This window comes from Ctenopharyngodon idella, chromosome 9 (assembly GCF_019924925.1).
Source record: "Ctenopharyngodon idella isolate HZGC_01 chromosome 9, HZGC01, whole genome shotgun sequence".
In the NCBI taxonomy this organism is placed as follows: Eukaryota; Metazoa; Chordata; class Actinopteri; order Cypriniformes; family Xenocyprididae; genus Ctenopharyngodon; species Ctenopharyngodon idella.
In genome coordinates, this window is record NC_067228.1 from 35,846,875 (window position 1) to 35,868,813 (window position 21,939).

Here is a 21,939-nt window from a genome sequence, read left to right on the forward strand (position 1 = left end):
CTTTGTGTCTGGCCTCTGAATTCAACCCTCTTTTAGGGGACTGTGAACCTGCAGCTGTTCACACCAGTACTAATGCCAGGGCTGCCTCGATATGGCTAAACTCTGCCCAGTTTTATCCTCATGGTATAGAGATCGAGGAAATGATCTTATTGTGGTATGTCAAGAGTATTGACTTCCCTTTGCTATGTGATTATGTTCATCTGGCCAGAGGAGAACTGAGCCTGGTTTCTTCCAATTTTTATGTTTCTGTCACTGAAGGAGTTTGGGTTCCTTGCTACTGTCACCTCTGGCTTGCCTAGTTGGACACTAAACATTCAGCAATATAATTGACTAGAGTGCACTGACACTACTGGAGGAGGATTAATTTTACACAGTTCTTAAACCGAACTGAATCAATGCTGAACTGACTTCAGGTGAATAATGACTCTATTTGTTGTTTGTATTTGTTGTTTGCATCACTGATCATTATTTTCCTGTTTATCACTGTAAAGCTGCTTTAAAAAATTCTGTATTGTATAAAGCGCTATATAAATAAAGGTGACTTGACTAATGGGAACACAGTCACATGGTCTGAAGCCATATAGAAACAGGTACCAAAGTGATGCCCATAGGGAACTACATCATATCCTCCTTATTAGCTCATGTTTGACAGCATCACGTCAGATTTTTCTTCCATCAGCACACAGTTTCTGCGCCAAGTGGAATAATTCCCCCTTAGGTGGCGACTACGGTCTTTAGAAAGAGTTTGCATCCTTCCACACAGGTTATCGTCAGTGATGATATGCACAATATGTGTGTTGCCTGTTTGCTTCACAAGTTCATCAGTGTGACCGACAGCTTCAGAGGTCTAGCACATGTTGGTTTATGCGACGGAGATTAATATTGTCTCTTCCCTTCTCCAGGTTCATTAGTGAACCTATGTGTGACACTGGTACCCCCTCTAAGGACTGAGGACATTATTCATTTCTCACTCACTTTGACACAAACAATGAGTTCTATTAATTGCAAACTTTTGGTTCAGTGTTCACCAATCACAATTTTGCACAAGCACATTGTCAAAACATTAACTTTTCTACAAAGTTAACATCACCGCCTCTCATTCATGGAGATCTGCAGTTGAATTCCTCATAAATGACCTACTCGACAATACTGTCGGTCAGGAGGAATTAATCAGATGCTAGTCATGAACGTAACTATGGTTCTGTGAATTCTGGATGACCACTAGAGTTTTTTATCACCCAGAATGTGAGAGAAAATGAACAGAGGCTGAGTGTTGCTGTGTATATATTCATCATAATCATGGTCTGCGTCACTGAGTTGTTTGTGTATGATATTCCATGATTACATACAGATTATTTTAATTGTTTTAACATAAATATGATGAACAAAAATTCCAGGCATTAAAAAAAAAAAAAAAACAGTAGAATGTTTTTAAATAATGTTTTTGATTATGTAAAGCTTTCTCGAATAATACATTTTCAAAGTATATACAGATGTTTCATTGAGTATATTTTTCATGCTCTTACAGCTCAATGACAGCAGCTTTGGCCTCCAGCATTCGGTCATTCATGTACTTCTTCATTCGCTCCTTCCTGCTTTGCGGCATATTCCTCTGGCGCTTCTTCTGTGAAAGCTTTTTCCTGCAATGGTTCTCATCTGATGATATGATATTTAAAAAGATATTAACTTACGTATGACATCTTATAACAGTAGATATGAACAAAACACATAGAGAACAAACTGGCCTGTGCAAAATGTGTCATTGTGTATATGTATGTACATGTATTTTTATATGTTATCTGTGTATGTATATATATTCCCTATTCATTTCCATATGGAGAGGTTACCCTGTCTCTCAGGGCTCTCTGCTCTCTGTCTTCGAAGGAAAGAGGTATATGAAGCCTGAAGAGAAAAGAAGGGAATTCGTCTGCTTGTGTTTTCTTCTCGTCGTCTTGATCCTCCAGTCATCTTGTTTTTCTCTGTTTTCCTCTTTAGCTTCTTAAAAAAGTCGGGCATCTCCACCTCCTTGTTATCCCACAAACCATGACCCTGAAATCACAAAAACACACCAACATCTCATCTCACTGGCTCTGTTCTAAAACCTACTGAGCCACCTAACAAGGCATCCTGATGCAAAAACTGCCCGTTGCTATACTTTTGTTTAATAACGCAGCATTGCATGTATCCTTCACAGAGAACGCAATCCCAGAATGCATTGTACCAAGCTCAAAGTAAAATTACATCCAAGATGGTGTAAGAATAAAGTAAAAACAACATTGACTGAAACATTGCAAATAAACTAAAATAACTGTTTTCTATTTTGATATATTTGAATATAATTTATTCTTATGATGGCAAAGCTGAATTTTTAGCAGCCATTCCCATGATTTTTGAAAAACATTCTATTATGCTGATTTGGTGCTTAGGAAACATTTCTTATTATCAATAGCTGCTTGCTATTTTTTTAGGAACTGTGAGACATTTTTTCAGCATTTATTTGAAATAGAAATATTTTATGGTCAATGTTTTGATCGATTGAATGTATTTTTGCAAAATAAAAGCATTAATTTCTATTTTAAATAATAATAAAAACAAATAAAATAAAACTTACATCTACTATTATGGAGATTTCTGGGAAGGTGAAGTACCTTAAGGATGGAGCGATGGAAGAACAGAGCAATTAACTGAATGAGGTCTACCAGGACATAGCCATCTTTCTTCTCAACTCCAACTATGTTGGGTACTGCAAACGCACGCTCCGCATTAATGCCACGATATGCTGATGTAGTCCATGGGAAGAATCCAAACTGGAAAAAGTACTTCACCACAACTGTGAGCTGAGTGGAGACAGATGAAGAAAGGGGAAAGGACAGTTTTGAACATTTCAGGTTTATGTTCTCTGCTCCAGTGTTACAGCTGGTGCCACCTGTAAAGCTTTTGTGGTTCTTTTGTGTTTTTCTGTTATGAGAGACCGGTAACACTTTAGTATAGGGAACACATATAAACTATTAACTACGACTTTTCCCTCAATAAACTACTAATTTACTGCTTATTAATAGTTAGTAAGGTAGTTGTTAAGTTTAGGTATTGGGTAGGATTAAGAATGTAGAATAAGGTCATGCAGAATAAGGCATCAATATGTCCTTAATAAGTGCTAATAAATAGCCAAAATTCTAGTAATATGCATGATAATAAGCAACTAAGACCCTAAAATAAAGTGTTACCGAGAGACCTCCACAGAAGTTAAAGGCCACTGTCCCAGTTAGGATTCTCGCTCTTCTGTTTTGCCTCGGGTTACTGTTCATGTGGAAACGACTGGAGCTTTCCCCTGATGCGCAGCCGGAGGGGACTCAAGTTACAACTATTGTAACTTCCTCGATCATTCAACACAGAAGAAATTAATTCAATAACAAATTCAGCACTATCAAACTACTGAACCATCAAGACTTTCTCCTGAGACTCCAGACGCTCATTCAATGGCTAAGGCATTGCAAGTATCATATATTTAACTAACTAAACAGAGGTTTAGTATAAGCTGCAGACCCCTTGTTAACAAGGTGCTTTTTAACAATTGTGATCACAGCTACATGCAAGAAAGAGAGATTTTTTCAGTGGCCACAAAAAATATTCTTTCTGTGAGTTGGTAGACGATCAATACTGATGGTTTACTGGATGGACAGATTAATTTATTGTAATATTATTTCAGCTATATCAAGTTAATTCCATCAATTAAGACATTTAAGTAGCATTTATAAATGTGCCTCAGGAAAAAAACATTACTGGTGTGCATCTTGAGGCAAAACAATGGCACTGCTTTCAGTGCAAGTTAAGACAGCTCAAACATGCATTTTAGTCTGGGACTAGGCTTAAGCCTTGTCTGTGAAGCCGGGCATATATCTCCAGATGCACCCAAATTTTAAATGTGGAACAGATGATTATTAACAATGATTATTATTATCAATGATTTTTAACATCAGCTGCAGCGGTTGGGAAGATGCTGACCTGAGTGTAGATAATAGCTGTCATCCAGAAGCGCTTGGTTGGTCGTGGCACTGAAAGCATGGCCCACAGGAAGATGAGGATGGGCAGGAAGAGTGTTAGCAGAGAGGCAGACACCATGTGATTTAAGATAATCACAAAGTAACAGAACATCTCTGACTGAGACTCCATCAAATTATAGAGAGCAAAGATGAGACGCACGCCACATGGTAATGAAGAGTAGAATCTCTCAGAATCCTCAATCTCTGGAATATCAAATATTCTGTATGAAGAAAGTGAAAACAGAGAAATTAGAAAACGGCCTTCTGAAAACCCAACATATTAAAAGTGTGTGCCTGGTGTGCCTTTATGAACTGATGCAGTGGTTCTGAACCCTGGTCCTGAATACCTGCAGCTCTGCACATTTTAGATGTCAGGGACTATTTTAATAGCGGAAGGATGAATGATTTTACTTCAAAAAATAACATATTAATACATATATTTTCAGCTTTACTATTTTAATTGTTAGCTATTGCTGGCTGACAGTAATAGCTCACTCAAAAATGAAAGTTCTTTCCTCTTTGGGTGAACTATTCATTTTAAGCTGTGCACATTTAAACAAGCATGCAAGCTATTAAAAGTAGCAACCTGCACTGCAAAAAATGCTTTTCTTACTTAAGTTTTTTGTCTTGTTCCCAGTCCAAATATCTAAAAATTCTTAAATCAAGAAGCATTTTCTAGACAAGTAAAAATTATTGTCTTGTTTTCAGAAAAAATTAGTCAAAATTAAGTGAGTTTTTCCTTAAAACAAGCAAAATAATCTGCCAATGGGGTAAGCAAAATAATCTTATTTCAAACCGAAAACAAGATTATTTTGCTTGTTTTAAGGAAAAACTTACTTAATTTTGACTTACTTTTTCTGAAAACAAGACAATAATTTTTACTTGTCTAGAAAATGTTTCTTTATTTAAGAATTTTTAAAAAACGGTTAGTTCCTGTCCTTGATTCTGATTGGTCAGTGGCTGTGTTTTATTCATGATAAAACACGGCTATGACCGCTTTACCCAACAGTTCTGTGTATCACTACACAACACCCTTAGCAACCACTCTTAGCAACGTAAACTGTTTGTTCTCAATTGATATTGTTCATTGAATCTTACTGTATTATGTAGAAGAGTATTGTGAGAAAGAGACTGAGTGAGTGAGTTTATTACCTGCATTCAGATTTAGCATTTTCTTTCAGGTCAGTCCTATGTTCATAATAAAAAATCGGTTTAAATGTCCAATGTATTATCTTGTCCTTTTAACAGTTAAGGGGTTTTTACCCGTGACTGACAGCGCTAGTCAAAGCATTTGTCAGTTGTGTCTTGTTCCGTGTTCACAACAATTCAGTCTTTTCAATGTAAAAGTCTTCGCTACTGACTGACACACTCATAAAGACAGTCTTTGCCGCCATCTAATGGCATAATAATGTAACTTCTGTTGCTGTTCACGGTCAGAGACTATTTTAAAAAAAAAAAAAAAATGCTTATTTGAAGTTATATTATGAAAAAATACCTTAAAAGAAAATTTTGTATGTCATTTTTGTTTCTTCAAAGTGACCAGAAACACTGGTCCCCTCTTGGTCAGTGTAGAGTGATAGTCCCCTCTTAGTAATATAGACGTGTATGCGTGTGTGTGTGTGCGTGTGTGTGTGTGTGTGTATCTCACTTGTTAAGCAGCAATTCACTGGCAGTAAGTGCTCTGGTCTCTTGATTGAGCATTCTGGACTCTTGGATCACTTCATTCTTTGCCTCATGGAGATGATTCAGTCCAGGAAATTCTGGCAACACAACGTTAGGTGTATTTTCTTCATTTGTCCATCCATCTGTTACCATTTCAAATCCTTCATCGTGATCTTCAGCTCTTCATTGTAATCAGGATTTCTGAATCAGGAATAAAATTAATCAACAACAGAAATTACACGCTCTTGTATAAGTGCGTGCTAACAGAAAGTTACTGTACAATATCATGTTAAAGTTATTTCACGAGTTCGCCTGCACATTCAGTCTGAATGGTTAATGGTAAAACAAACTTGGCTTGCTGTCCTCGAAGGAGGCTCGAACCCGAGGCTCAGCTTGAGCTCTGAGTTAACCCCCCCCCCATAACAGTACTGCGTAGAGGGAGAATAAGAGAAATAGAGGAGGGGATGAGGAGGAGGAGGATGCTGGAAGAATTGTCGCTGGGATGACGCAATGACTGCTGCTTATATGCGCTCGTAATGATGATTGACAGGACTGAATGTTTAGGCTCCTCCCAAACCTACGTTTGAAACTACATAAAAAGCAAGAGCTAAACCAGGCACAGAAAGTGGCTATTTTGTTGTGATAGAGAGTGAAAAAAGTAGAAACTCTGATATTTACTCTGACAGGACATCTCCATTTTTGCAGTGCTGGACATCATCCATTTGTGTAAGATCCAGGGCATCCAAGTCTTCTTGAGTTGGCTGGCGTGTTACTAGAGGAGTGTCGTCAGTCTGGCAGCTGAAAAAAAACATATACAAATGTATATTCAACATGATATGGTGTTCGCAAACCATTTAATTTCACTCATAAAAGTAACTCTTTGGCTGAACTTGATTCAGTCATGGACAGTGGTTCTACATTTCTCTACTCAAACATATCATGTAGGATGAACTGACTGAATCAAGTTATATGGACATGTCTAAGTTTAGTTGAATTTACTCAATTCAGTTTAGTTCAGTTTAGTTTTAAATGAAAACATCTCAACCAAGATTTGTCTCTTTTGTCTCTATAGAGGGAACAAAATTAAAAGGAAATCCAGGAACACCTTCCCTCAATTTAATTGCGCTCATTCATTGAGTTCGTTTAACACCTTCAAAAACTCTACAAACTGTTAAAGTCTTTGTTCATGTGTCCACCATCAGAAAAACACTAAAGAATGGTGTTCATGAAAGAATAAAAGTGTAGAACAGATTGAGTCTGTAATGTTCTTCTATTGACTGTGAGGGTGTGCTCTCTCTGTTTTGCTGCCTATTGGTCACACGCTTTTTTACTGGAACCACATCAATGGTGCTAGCAATTTCCTTTGACTTTCCTCATTCCTTAGTGTAGAAATTACCTGAGCCACCTTTCTGGCCTCTTTGTAGGCAGTCATAAGGTCCAAATTTGTTGACTCTAACACTTTAGTCAGTGGCTGGATGTAGTCTAGAATTTAATTTGTTGTGACAGCAGTGACAATTGTGTCAAATGACTCTAAACTGTGTCGAAGTTTGCTGGACTTGTTGGAGTTTGCCGATGTTCCTGATTCTGCTTCTATGAGGGCAGAGTGGGCTGCATTGAAGTGATCCAGAAGCACCTACTGTCTTCCCTCTGGAGCCCCGGCGTGTGCCTGTCACGAGTGGAGTGCCTCCTGTTTTTCTTTTGTCACTAGCCTGTGTTTCCTTGCTTCCTTGTGGTTGTTCTTTTAACATGTTCTTACTAACAGCAGATGCAGAGAAAAATGCTGAAACATTTTCAATGGTAGTCATGGTGTTCCTTATGAGGGGGATGTCAGAACATCCATAGACAACCACAAGGTTGAGTGCGTGGCTTCGGCAATGTGTGAATAGTGCCCATGGTTAAAGCTCTCTGACGCGTTGTTGTACTCCATTCACGCTCCATCATAGCCCTGCCCTCTGAGCGATTCAATCTCCAGAGCCTACTTCTCCAAGTGTGAGAGGATGGCTTCTGTAATAGATGCAGCATCTTGTTTGTGAAGCAGACAGAAACTCAAGAACTATATTACATATTTCGGCTGGTTGATGTAGCGAATGCAGACAGACAGTTGTTCCGACCGTTGTTTGCTCACGTCCATTGTTTCATCAGCAAGAACTGTGAAAATCCTGGCTTTTTTGTTTCCTTAACTACGTCCTCCTGAATCTCAGCTTCACAGCATGCTATTAATTCGTTTTGTATTTGTATTTGTATTTGGTATTTTTTGGTGCTGTCTTGAGATAAAGTTTCAGTGTTTCAGTGTAAAGTTTCCGCAATGGAAAGAACGGCTTTGCGATTCACACCAACCTTCTCTGCATTCTCTCGCTTAGAAGAGAATTAATTCTTTTCTGTTGCCCTTGTGCAGCTGACAGAAAATTCTCAGCGAACTCAGAAGCCTTTATCTGCCCTAGACTACTGTGGTTCAAAATGATCCCCTGCTTCTCTCCAATAGCATTTTTCCAGTCACGAAATCCTTCATTTATGAAAATCGTGTTTTGTTTTGTTTTTTGCAAAATGACATACAAATAGCACAGAAGGTGGAATCTTTTGAAACTGAATATCTAAGCCAAGGATATTTCTCCTCCCACTTCATATAGAGTAATTGCTTTTTACCAAACTTTGTTGTAGGGTAAACACGGTTATGTTTGAACCATTCTTTAGAAGGCAGTATTTATCTTCAGCTGTTAGCTGTTAATTTTTAAATTTGACTGCATCAGATTCATGTAGAAATATGCCTTTTTGACTGCCATCAGCTCTCTCCTCTCTCCTCCTGTCACCTCTTTTCCAGCCTGGTCTCCTCTACCATTGCTCTGTTTGTGTGATCTCTCTGAGTCTTTTCCCTTTGTGTCTCCTGTGTTCTTTCTCTTAGCCTCTTTTTCTGTGTCTCTCTGCTTTCCATTACCTGCTCACTCTCTCTCATATCCTCTTGTCTCTCTGTCTTCATCATTACATTTTTTTTTTTGTTAATTTCTTTTTTTCCACCGTCTTCTGTTCTTTGTTCACTCTCTCCCTTTGTCTTGTTTCCGGTCCAAATATCTAAAAATTCTTAAAGATTTATGTACTAGATAAGTAAAATGGCATAAGATATTGTCTCGAAATTAAGTGAGTTTTTGCTTAAAACAAGCAAAATTATCTGCCAATGGGGTTAGAAAAATAATCTTAATTTAAAAAAATTAGCTTGTTTTAATCAAGAACTCACTTAATTTTATTTATTTATTTCAGAAAACAAGACAATATCTTATGTCATTTTACTTGTCTAGTAAATGCATCTTGATTTAATTTATTTTAGATATTTGGACTGAAAACGACAAAAATACTAAGTAAGAAAGCATTTTTTTATTTTTTTATTTTTTGCAGTGATGAAGCTTGGCCTGCATCAACATGGTTGGCTTACTTTATATGTTGGGTAACTTAATATGTTGCATTAGGCAGGTCAGCCAGAATTTTTTTTTTTTTTTTTTTTTTTCGGGTTTACCAGTTATTTACACCACAGGATAGTACCCACTGTTTGTTTTCTACCTCAGTATATTCATCCTGAGGTCACAAGATTCTGTAAGCACTATACAAAATTTAATTTTACCTGTCTTTTCAATGCCATACTTATACATGTATAATGTTATTAGCATACCTGGAAAGGCTGCTGCCCCATGAGTGGACACTGTTGAGTTTGACATAGCCACATGGGTATCTGCTCATGGCTGGAGGTGTGGAGATTATTTCCTGTATATCCTCTTTGGCCTTGTCCAATGATGCCTCTGTGTCTTGTCTGGAGAGCCAGTTTTTGTAGAACTGATGAATACTGTCATGAGTGACATCCCTGCCCTAAACAGTGAGAAGTGCGATTTTTAACTTAAATTATTTTACAAAATAAATGATAAACCAAAAATTCTAGCCGCTTCACAGTGGGGTCCTGATCCAAAATCTAGTGACTTCAACTTGACATTCCATTTCATATTAGAGACTGACGAAAGATCAGTCAGCTCTCAAATACATGAACAGTTTAAAGTCACTGAAGCATCCCATGTTCAGCAATATTCCATAGGTTGGGAAATAACAGCGATAACCCTGTACTAAAATCATCATCTGAATAATCTTCTATTTCAGTGCAGACAGGCAATGGAGTAAAATATAACTGGCAGAACATTGACATCACCTTGTTCTGTTGTATGCTCAGCAGAGTTTTCTCAAGGCGAAGCACCTTAGAGATGTCCAAGCTGTCTTTACAGAGAGACTTCAGACCTGATATTACATCCTCAGTAAGACGGTGCAGGAAAACCCAGAGAAACTTCACAGTGTCAAGTATTCGCCTAAATATGTGCTCTACAAGAAAAGGAGAGGAAATGTTTAAAGAAATTAAATGTGTGAATTTGTATAATCTGAGTTGTAAACATTAGTTCATGAGTTCTGTTGACATAATAATATTGATCATTATGTTAACTTAATGTTGTGTGTAAATTGAGGAGGCAAGAGATGCAATGACATTTACTGCAATACTGTTACTGTAATACTGTAATCACAATGTCATGATGCTGTTAATATGTGTGATGGAATTTTTGAACTAATTAATTATGAATTATTTCTTTTCTTCTACAGGCCTAATAAGCTAACTTTGAAATAGAGAAATAGTCACTAGGACTCAGTGTTGTAACAAGTGGAAAAATTCTGCTGTGCTGGCTAGACAGCATCCTTCTAAGGATAAAAAAATAGTCTATGAAAAATAGTTTTGACCTATTGAGTAATCAGTGAACTATTAACCCGGTGATATTTTTTGATGATCTTGTGATTCAGTTGTTCTAATCTAAATTTACTCTGCTAGCAAGCGGGGCAGAGGAACTAAGTTGCTTTTCTTAAATCTGAACCAATCATATTAAGACTGATGATAATGAGTAATAGATCATGCTATACTGACTGTGAGATGTACCTGAAATCCTATAAAACCTGCTGTATTCCTTTGTTCAGAGAGAGATTCTCTGGGATTGATGGGAACTCTCCCGGCCGTGATTAAAGCTTCGGAAGACAACAACTGGAGTCTCTGGTTATTGCTGCGCAGCAAGTTAGGTTAAGGAACACTAGGTTTAAAAGCTTCAAGACGTTGACCGAAATATTATTTAGTGTCAATTAGGAGACGCTCCGAAAGATCATATTATTTGGGTGTCAATTAGGAGACGCCCCGGAGATTATTGAGTGTCGATTAAGAGACGCTCCGAAAGATCAGGTATATTATTGAGTGTCGATTAGGAGACGCCCCAGAATTAGGCAAACTTAAGTCAGGTGCATAGGGGAAAAATTTACCACATATGTTATACAGTCTCACAGTCGATTTTGTTATAAGAGTGATTTAGAAGTCTACCCATTTTGAACAGTAATCTCTTTATATTCTGATTGGTTGCATCTGGGGGAGCACTTGCAAATGGGAGTTGAGGTGTTGCACCTCAGGTGTGTTAACTCAGGTACTGTGATTACTGTTTAGTAAAAGAAAAGACAAGTTCCCCTTTATGGTCTGTAATTAATATAGAAGGATATTACATTTGTCAGCAGGTTTACCTTTTTCTTCCTCTTCATTTTGACTGAACTCCTCTTGCTGCTCCTTATCAGACTCCTCTTTCTCCATGGCTACGATATAACAATGAAAACCACTTGGGTAAAACAGGGTTAAAGGCACACCTTAAATCACTACTCCCATATTATTTAAAGTAGTTTGTTTTACTTTAAAAATAATATAAATTTATTAGGTGGCGAGGAGGGTCTTATACTTTTAAAAGTCTCACCAGCATGCACCTAGTATTGATACAAATACTAAAGTTATTTTTAAAAAAAATCTAAAGTAATATGTTTTGTCTATTAATACTTAATGTTAAATTCTACTGGAGTTAGGCAACATGTGTCAGGACCCATACATAGTCGTAATCATACATTAGATTTAATATTTTCACATGGAATCGGTGTTGATGACGTCGAAATTCTGCAACAGTGCGATGCAGCAGCTCCATTTAGCCAAAGCTGCAAAACCAACTCCTTGTTACAAATATGGTAGAACTATCACTTCTACCACTAAAGATTGCTTTATAAATAATAGTCATGATACTTTATTTTGCAACAGAAACTATAGACCAGGGGTGTCTGGAGGATCACTGTCCCGCAGAGTTCAGCTCCAACCCCAAATAAACACTCCTGAACCAGCTAATCAAGGTCTTACTAGGCATACTAGAAACTTCCCGGCAGGTGTGTTGAGGCAAGTTGGAGCTAAACTCTGCAGAACAGTGGCCCTTCAGGACAGAGTTTGGACAAAATCAAAACTAGAGGTATTTTGCAATGCATGGAAGGATAGTGTTTCTGCCTACAGAAAGGCCTGAAAAACTGCTAGAGCTGCTTACTATTCAACTCTTTTAGAAGAAAACAAAAACAACCCTAGGTATTTATTTGATACAGTGGCTAAATTAACAAGAAATGAAGCTTCAACAAGTTCAGACATTTCCCAACAGCACAGCAGCAATGACTTTATGAATATCTTTACTTACAAGATTGATACTATTAGAGAGAAAACTTTAACCATGCCACCGTCTGCTACAGTATTGGATCAGACAGAGCACTGTAGACCCCCTGAGGAACAATTCCAGTCATTCTTTGCTACTTAAAAAGATGCTTCCAGAAGTCATAGATCCTCTTCCTAATACAAAGTTCTGTTATGAAACTCTAAATAGCACAAGCTGATAGGTCCTTAACTCAATCTGTTAGTAATTAACTTAAGACTTACTGTAAGATAGGAAGATTCTGTAATATACATTTTTCTATATGTTTTAAATCAAAAATCAGAGAGATCAAGAGATCTTGAATGTATGTACTGTCTCAAATAATTTCTGAATGAGATTAAACGAGCAGATGGTTAGACAGAATATTTAAAGGTGCAATATGTAAGATTTTTGCAGTAAAATATCCAAAAACCACTAGGCCAGTGTTATATATTTTGTTCACTTGAGTACTTACAATGTCCCAAATGTTTCCAACCATTTGTAAATCGTGAGAAAATTGCAATTTTTTCCAAGGCTCCGGGACGTGTGAGGAGTCGCCTGTCAATTGCATCATACCCGCGTTACCCTCGGTTTCCGGTTTTATTTTGTAAAAAACAATATTTTGTCAAGTAGCTAACATAGCATAATCAGATGCAACTTTATTTTTAGTAACAGTAATACAGAATTTTCTCCATCATACAATACATTTTAAAATTAATTGCATGCCATTTATCAACACAAGCCATCCAGCATTTAATATGATATTCTAATATTGATCTTACTGCAGTGTGCAACAAGTGTCTCACAGCAGCCGCCGAGCGAACACACAGAGTAACATTATAACATCATTTTCAACACTCTCAAATGTATCTAATTTGATAAACAGAGCTGCGTTACCTCATACTCATGACCGGAAAAGCGGAAGCGGCGCCGGCGACTGTGGCATAATAAAAGTTCCGCTGCTCGTGAGGCGTGAGTTGCGCAATCGCTCCAGCGGCCTCGCTCAGCTCCCACAACACTCGGCCCTGCTCTGCTTCATACTACAATAACGTTAATAATCGCATCCATAAACATGATTTCTTCCTGAGTCCTATCCCAATTGTTTCCACCGGCTGTGATGTGAAGACCACATGTCCCAAGATTCTGTGCTCAAACTTGCCGTCATCAAGCTACGCCTTTGTTTTGAATAGGCCTCTAGCGACCTCTAGCGGACAGAAATCCTACATATTGCACCTTTAAGTCACAGAGTAAACCTTAATAGACTTATATAGTCATTTACAAGCTTGGTATTTCATGCAAACATAACTCAGAAACTGTACCCTCTTGTCTGTGCAATTGTCTTTTGGCTTTGCTTTGCTCTTCTTGCTCTTGACGTTCATGGTCTCTCAGAGCTGCCTTGGAGCCTGCCGTCCAAGCCTCATATGCCAACTGTTGGTGCAAAAGAAAATTACCAGTAGCTGTATTTGCTTCTGTATTGGTCCACTGTACATAGGCTGATTAACATTGTTGATGATACTTAAAGACATCTGTGCAAAACATAATGGATTTAGGATCACCCCCTCACTACAAAAAAAAAAAAAAATGTTTGGTTTGGAATTTGCTGATTGTAATGTTTGAAGCACCTGATATGTACGAAGGATCCTTAGACATCTTACACAAATTCAAATGTTAACATACAAATGAATACATGCATGACAGTTCATTTTTTCCCATTATGTTAGAACTCTCTCAGCCATGAGTTCAGATATTTGCCAGAGGTATTTTGGTGGTGTTTGGGAAATTAGTAATGCACAAGTAAATCTTTAAAGACTTTGTGTTTTAGATTATGCAAATGACTTTGACATATGGGGAAAAAGTTGTGGGCCACACAGTGTATGCCACCTCTAATTCAAGCAGCCAATCACAGCACGGGAATAGAGAAGCACCAAATTGCAATCTCCTCATCGAAAAGGCATAAATGTACCCTTTCAACAAAAACTCCTGGCTCTGATTCTTTGGACTGTCAGGGAAGAGACATTAACAGATACAAAGTTCTGAGTCTCCAACCAGAATGGTGGAAGGCAATAGCAGATGCAAAGTATGGAGTCTCCAGCCCGTCCAGTAAGACATTAACAGTATTCTGGTCTCCGGTCTGTCAAGAGAGACAGTAACAGATACAACAAAGTTCTGAGTCTCTGGCCTGTGAGGAAAGACACACTAACAGGCACACTACATCCAGAGTCTTCGTCCAGTGAGACAATAGCAGATGCCATGACTGCATGCCAGAGAAACAAAAGTGGATTGAACAAGTACTGAGACTCTGGCCCATAGAGGCAGAAGACAAACCTTCACTTCAAGGTACCTTCATCTGCATGTTCCAGATTGTTAAAGACCTTTTCCACCTACGTCAGGGCCTTATCTGAGTGTTACAGTTTTTAGGACCCTTTTGTTGCTCCAGTGTTCAAGTCCAAGGTTGCATTGTTACCCAGCACAACCAGTGGAAGAAGTCACCACCACTGGACTGCTCACGTGGAACATAAATATCACTTAACCAAATCTTTCCAGAGACCTTAGCATTGTTGCATATTATTAGTATATGATTTTCTAATTTGCATTAGATGTTAGTGGCCCCATCAGTACATAAACTGAGACAGTCCTTCCTATTCAATTTCCACCACTTTTATTACACTTGTGGCCACGGGAACCAGAATCCCTCACTGCGGAACTGCCCTGCAACATCAAGTCCCACCCCCTGATACAATATGTTCCTGTTGCTGTGCTTGTTGATAATGCAGCTAGAGGCTCTACAAGTTACAGATATCTTACAAATCCTTCAGATTGGTCAGATGACAAACTCCCTTCAATTTATTTAATTTGAATTTATTTAACAATCTTCCTGGATTGTCTTTACTCTCAAGGTGAGACTTTTTGACTGGTGCCCTGCAATTAAAGAATTAAAGAGTCATCTGACACTCTCACACTTACCTTAAGTGACGAGTGACCAAAACACAAAATATATTTTGGTGCCATGTGTGAGAATCCCTACAATGGTGTTAAATGTACTCACTGCAAAATATATGAATTCATATCTATAAATTGCGTTTTGCATTTGTGAATGCATACTTTTCTCTCTCTGTACCTGAAAAGCAGTTTTCTTCTTAGGTAGAATGTTTTCCTGTGTCCTGTCCTTCACATCCTCTTCCTCTTCCTCACTGTCAGTTTCAAACAAATCATAGCCGCAGTCCCCATCTGAACATACAATCAGACATACACACACACACATAGACATCTCAGTAAGCTCTTCACATTAAAGAGATCACAGTCACATTTTATTATATGATGTTCATTAAATTTTATTCTGAAGTTTGGCGATATTGTGATATGGTCTGGCAGATTAAATAAGCACCAGTGAGAAGATAAATTAACTTATGGTTCATACTGACATGAGGATTTCATCACAACTAAATAATATTAAAAAATCTGTTCAAAATGGGCTACCATTTCGCTTTGGGAAATGTGAGGATTCAGGATGAACAGCAGATGATGTATCTTGCTCATGAGGAGCATTCTTCTGTTTTGACTTGATTTTCTCCATTCTGTGGGACAAGAATGAAACCAGCTTTACACTAATATACAATATTAACATATTTCATTAATCATTAACAAAAAAAGTATCCATACTGTTTCTTCAGAATCTCCACAGATTTTAGCTCCATCTCCAATCTTGCTGCCACCTGTTTCTTCACTTTGGCTTCAAACAACTCTGCACCTCTTAAAATAAAGAAATATTAGAATAACCCTAGATGTTTAGTTATTTTTATGTAGGACTACTTTGGTACTGCTTTTTGATATATATATTTTTTTGCAATCATTTTCATGTGTACTTGAAATACATGATAATGTTTATGGGTATATGATAATGATAAAATGGGTTTATGATAATGATAAAATACATGATAATGTTTAAGGGTTAGATGTTGTCAATACACCCATGTTGTACACTCCTTTCTCACCTTGAAGCGAGGATCTTAGAAGTCTGAAGGTCAGACACGACATAGAGGAAGTAGTAGCTGAGGAAGACTCTCCTCTGAGCCAACAGCACAGTGAAACAGATCGCATCCCAGACGATACCAGCTTCACCCTCCGGCAGTTCACACTGATTGTCAGGCTTGGCTATACAAACACATACATGTTAATGATATAACACAAATCTGATTGAGGTCTGTCATTAAACCTATGTAATGCCCCTGGTCAACTGCTTTCCCATTATACTAAGTTTAAGATTTTAGAAAGGATCTAATTCTAATCTCTGCTGAAGAATCTCTTCTCTGCTAAAGTGTCAATTTATTGGTTGAAAATTAAATCTCCAGCATTAACCTGCAGTACATTTAATGTAGATTTACACTTTCTGAAAATGACTTTTTAATATCTACTGTGCTATATATACACACAAACAATAGCCAGCAAAAAATAAATAAATATATAAATAGAATAAATAAATCACAGAACCTTATATTGTAATGAAAAGCTGTGTTGAGATTCATTACTGCTTGTTTGTAAAGGTTATAAGTCGCTAGAACTTAAGGATAGTAAGTAGTCTTTGGTTATTTTTTACAATTCACAAGAAAAAAAAAACAATAAAAAGCACTAGCTTAATAAGCACAAACAACAGTCGATGGCAGTTTACAAACCATTCCAGACAATAATAGGACTTCAGTAACTAATGTTAGTTTTGGGAACAATAGCTTACACTAAACAAGTTAAACTGGCATCTGTGTTTCTCATTAACAGCCATGAAATATCAATAAATTAGTATAGTTTTGTCATCCATCGTGGTTCCTGTATTTATTTTACATATGCAATGAATTACTGATGATGAATCATTGAATTATTGAAAATGCATGTACAGCTGAGGTGGTAATGTGGCCAACAATGTGAAGTAGAATTGCCATTACACCTTAGGTGTGCATTAATAAATGCAGTTGTCACTCCCAAAACTTTGCATTGTGTACAAAGCCTATGAAAGATTTGAAAATATAAATGAAATATGACATTTCAGTAACACTTTAGTATAGGGAACACATATAAATTATTAGCTATGACTTTTCCCTCAATAAACTCCTAATTTACTTCTTATTAATAGTAAGTAAGGTAGCTGTTAAGTTTAGGTATTGGGTAGGATTAAGAATGCAGAATAAGGTCATGCAGAATAAGGCATTAATATATGCTTAATAAGTACTAATAAATAGCCAATATTCTAGTAATATGCATGCTAATAAGCAACTAGTTAAAAGTAAAAATAAAGTGTTACCGACATTTCCGGTGGTGTACTAATTGGAATCCTTTTCCATTACATTACTTACGTAACTTGTAGCCTTTGATGGTGCAGAACATGCTAAAAGCTTGAATGAGCCAACAGCCGTGCTTTTGTAGACTCTCCAGATAAGCACAAGAGCCAAGCTGATCACACACACACGCACAAACACAATAAGTAGTTATACTTCAGAGGAATAACATCTATTTTCAGTATACATGCTGCCCCTAGGTAACATTAGAAAACATAAGATTAGTTTCTACTGTTATGGGATGATATTCCATTAAATATTTCAAGACCAGATTTCTAAATTATCCAAGTTGACAGAGTGTGATATAAGATATAAAACATGACCTTTAATTTTCTTCTATTAAATTCAGATAAAATAGAGATATTACTTATTGGACCAAAAACCTGTACACAGAATCTCTTAGAATACAAGTTGCATCTAAAAGGATGTACTGTTACTTCATCCTCTACAGTTAAAGACCTGGCTGTTATATTAGACAGCAACTTGTCTTTCGAAAATCATATTCTGCATGTTACAAAAACAGCCTTCTTCCAAAACATCACCAAGCTATGGAATATGTTACCTGTTTCTGATGCAGAAAAGTTAGTTCATGCATACATGACCTCTAGACTAATTGTCCTGCATCCTCAATAAAGTAAAAAATAATAAGCTACAATTAGTCCAAAATGCAGCTGCAAGAGTTCGTATCGATTACAAAGTCCACTATGTTATAAAAAAAAAGCAGCTACGCTAATTATTCTCCATTTGCCTTTCTGTTCCTAAAGGTGGGTAGACTTTTTACATCTGCTGTAGTGTGTTTGGTATTTAATAAAACTATTTCTATTCATTAATCTGGTTTTATCTATGCATGGCATTTAATAAAACTTTGTAATCAAAAACTACATTTCTGAATCCTCTGTGTTGACCTTGTAAAAACTGCCTTTAAATGGTAGAAATGACAGAATGGAAATTCCCAAAGTGGCACAGTATGGTTATATTTTTCTCTTGGTCACAGTATCATCCCACAGGGCGTGACAGAACACTTACTGAGAGCATGTTCTTGAGGCTGATGACCACGCAGGTGTATGCTATGAGACAGTCCCACAGTCTGAGCACATACTGCACTGGCTGCAGCAGTAATGTGCCTCCAAACAGCATGAAGTAGAAACAGGCCACCAGATAACCCAGACAAAAGATGTTAATTCTTGTGGTTCCAGTGATGAAGATGAGACATAACACCAGCCAGAAAAAATAACTAAACACAAACAGCTTCATCATGTCCAGATACGACCTGAAGGCACACACACAAAAGCATAACAAATCACAACATTGTACATATAACACAACATGTAGTTACATTAGCATTTAGGCTAAAGCAATGCAATAAATGGCACTCTGAACCCTATCACATTTTGCACGAACTGAAAACCTCAATTTTTTCAATCTTTTTGTAATGTTACATGTTGAAGGTTCTTGGCTAAACTACAAAAGGACAAATGAAAGTCACATTCTAAGCATCCATTCAGTCAGTGTGATACTCAGTATGCTTCCATTGGTTACTTGTTTGTCTTTATTCTGCACATTGACACCTGTCCTTTACTGTCTGTCTTACATACCCATCCATGTTCCTTTAATTTCACCCTGTTTACCCATCTTTGCACCAAATGTATTTGTGCATTTTTACAATGGTGGCTTTTGATTTCCGAGTAAAATAAGGTATGTTATTTACATTACTTGAAGAGAAATTCATATTTTTTTCTACATCATAAACTGCAGACAGTCATACATCAAACGTGAGTTGATAGATACAGACTACAGCTAGTGAAAACACTTACAGCTAATTATGAAAGAGTTATGATGCAAAAAAACAACAACATTTGAATAGAGTTGAATTAATGGTGCATTCCATCTGTCCTCTGAAGTGGAAAATTCCTAGTTCCCAGTAGAAACTTTTAACTGGAACGCCTCCTCAAGTCAGAACAGTGATTTGGAAACTCAGGGAAACTGCAACAACCTTGACTTCAGATCCCAATATGGCTGCTAAGTGCATCAACCGTAGTGAAACAGTAGTAATATATTCTTCATTAGCACAAACTCAGTGGTGCACACAGTGTCACAGTCACCGTCTGTCTCATCTTCTCCAGACTCCATTTCCCAGCATCCCTCTGGTTTCTTACCTGCACTCAGTCACACATCACCTGCACCTGCAAGCCATCCACTCATCAGCACACCACTACTTAAGTCCCATGTTTACTCCACCACATTGTCTGGTCTCGTCTATGGAATGCATTACGTCTCCCATACCTGGAATCCTTACCTGTTACTCACCTGAGATTCCCGTATCCTCTTCCATTCGTCTTCTATCGTCTGTTCTCCATTCCCTGTGGATCCTTCACCTTTATAGACATCATCTGTTACACTCCAGCTAAGTAACTGTTCCAAAGTGCTTGTTCATTCACTCACCTGCATTCTCCATCCGCCAGTGTCCATGCCTCTGTCTCAATAAAACTATCTGTTTAACACTTACCTGCCTGCCTCCGTCTGTGTCCCTGACACACAGTACTATCCAACCTCTATTTGTGGGCATGACTCTTTGCCATTGTCTGTGCAAAATACCGCTTTTATGTGTTTGTATTCAGAAAGAGCAAGCACAACAAAGGTTTGCCTGAACAAGTCCTTAGTTTCATCTTCGTTTTTACATCTTAGTTTTTTCGACCTGTGTACTGGAACGTGGTCAACTCGGGTGTTGACCACAGCATAAGTGTTTGTGGTGTTTTTCATGCTGTGAATGTGTTTAGGGGATGTGTGTGTAGAGTTTAGAGAAGCCACATTTTCAGAAATTGTAAGCAATTGTCAAAAACTGTAACTAATGAGTTATTAACACATACAACAGTTTTATTAAGCTTTTAATAAAATTTAAAAAATTGTATTATCTTATACTTTGCTAAGGACCAATTACAATATACATTGTTTAATATACATTGTTTTGTTGAGAAAAATGTACACTAATGGAAAACCAACAAATACCGGCAATGAAGGTAGTTGTTGACTGGAGTGTACTGGTTGAGGGTTTGAGGATCCAGATTTCGACTGATCTCCACATTCTCTCCTGCCAGGAGTCTCACGCAAGCCTGATTTTCATCCTCAAAGACCTGCCACTGCAGAGACGCTACCAACAACAGCAGGCAGTCATCTGATCAAAAAGAAATGAGAAAATTAGAGTGATACACACACTTCTCTTGGAAGAAAAGCTAATTAAATGTGGTGTGATGAAGTTAATCACAAAGGATGAAGGTGGCGTTGGGACTCATGGCGTAGTCCGGTAGATACAGCCACTTTATCAGATTAGAGCTCAAAGCCGGAGATGACTTCCTCCAGGGATAATCTAGCAGAGAGTGGAAGTGTTTCATTAGGACACATGCTTTTTGGATATTGTGCTTTATAAAAAAAAATTACTTTTGATTCTAGAATGATCCTGGCCCTATTCTTGTACTTCCTCATGATTTGACTCATCAGCTAATTAATAGAGACATCTAATTTTCTCTACATTGTACTTCTTTTCTGGCTTAACCCAACCACTGGGGTTGCACAAGCCAGTGCTCTCTCGGTGCCAGTCCCAAGCTCAGATAAAATGGGGAGGGTTGTGTCAGGAAGGGCATCAGGTGTAAAACCTATGCCAAATGAAATGCCGAACATAAACCAGATTTCCATACCAGATCAGTCGAGGCACGGGGTTACCAACGACCGCCACCAGAACTGTTGACCAGCAAGGTGCCAGTGGAAACTATGCTACTGTTGGGCAAAGGAGAAAGGAGGAGGAGAAGAAGAGGAAGAAGGCATGTCAAGAGACAGCGGAAAAAGGAAGGGTAAGAATGTAGAGGTAAGAGTCTGAACATTAAATGTTGGCACTATGACTGGTAAAGGAAGAGAGCTTGCTGATATGTTGGAACAGAGAAAAGACATACTGTGTATACAAGAGACAAGACAGTGGAAGGGGAGCATTGAAGGTGCATTCAAACTGTTCTACCATGGTGGGGATGGAAAGAGAAATGGTGTAGGGGTAACCCTGAAGAAAGAGTATGTTAAGAGTGTATTGGAGGGGAAGTGTCTGACAGAATAATGCATTTGGAGCTGGAAATTGAAGGGGTGATGATAAATGTCACCAGTGGATATGGAATGTGAGATGGAGAAAGAAGATTTTTGGAGTAAGATGGATGAAGTAGTGGAGAAGGTACCCAAGGAAGAAAGAGTGGTGGTTGGAGCAAACTTCAATGGGCATGTTGGTGAAGGGAACAGAGTTGATAGCTATAGCGTCATGGAAAGGAATGTAGAAGAGCAAATGGTGGTAGATTTTGCAAAAAGTATGAAATTGCAGTGGTGAATACATCTTTTAAG

The 21,939-nt window shown here is 37.7% G+C and overlaps 1 protein-coding gene across 1 annotated transcript in view; it reads right to left on the reverse strand.

Moving 5' to 3' along the window:
* The window catches only part of si:dkey-11f4.7 (piezo-type mechanosensitive ion channel component 2), an 80,878-nt gene that overhangs the window by 13,696 nt on the left and 45,243 nt on the right, over positions 1-21,939 (reverse strand). The window contains 19 exon segments of the mRNA XM_051906099.1: positions 1,527-1,656; positions 1,848-2,049; positions 2,649-2,837; positions 4,003-4,261; positions 5,689-5,881; positions 5,884-5,903; positions 6,381-6,500; positions 9,361-9,554; positions 9,886-10,052; positions 11,277-11,345; positions 13,561-13,669; positions 15,360-15,469; positions 15,719-15,816; positions 15,902-15,991; positions 16,234-16,393; positions 17,584-17,680; positions 18,592-18,835; positions 20,572-20,737; positions 20,828-20,929. Of these exon segments, the coding sequence (XP_051762059.1) occupies positions 1,527-1,656; positions 1,848-2,049; positions 2,649-2,837; positions 4,003-4,261; positions 5,689-5,881; positions 5,884-5,903; positions 6,381-6,500; positions 9,361-9,554; positions 9,886-10,052; positions 11,277-11,345; positions 13,561-13,669; positions 15,360-15,469; positions 15,719-15,816; positions 15,902-15,991; positions 16,234-16,393; positions 17,584-17,680; positions 18,592-18,835; positions 20,572-20,737; positions 20,828-20,929 (2,719 nt within the window).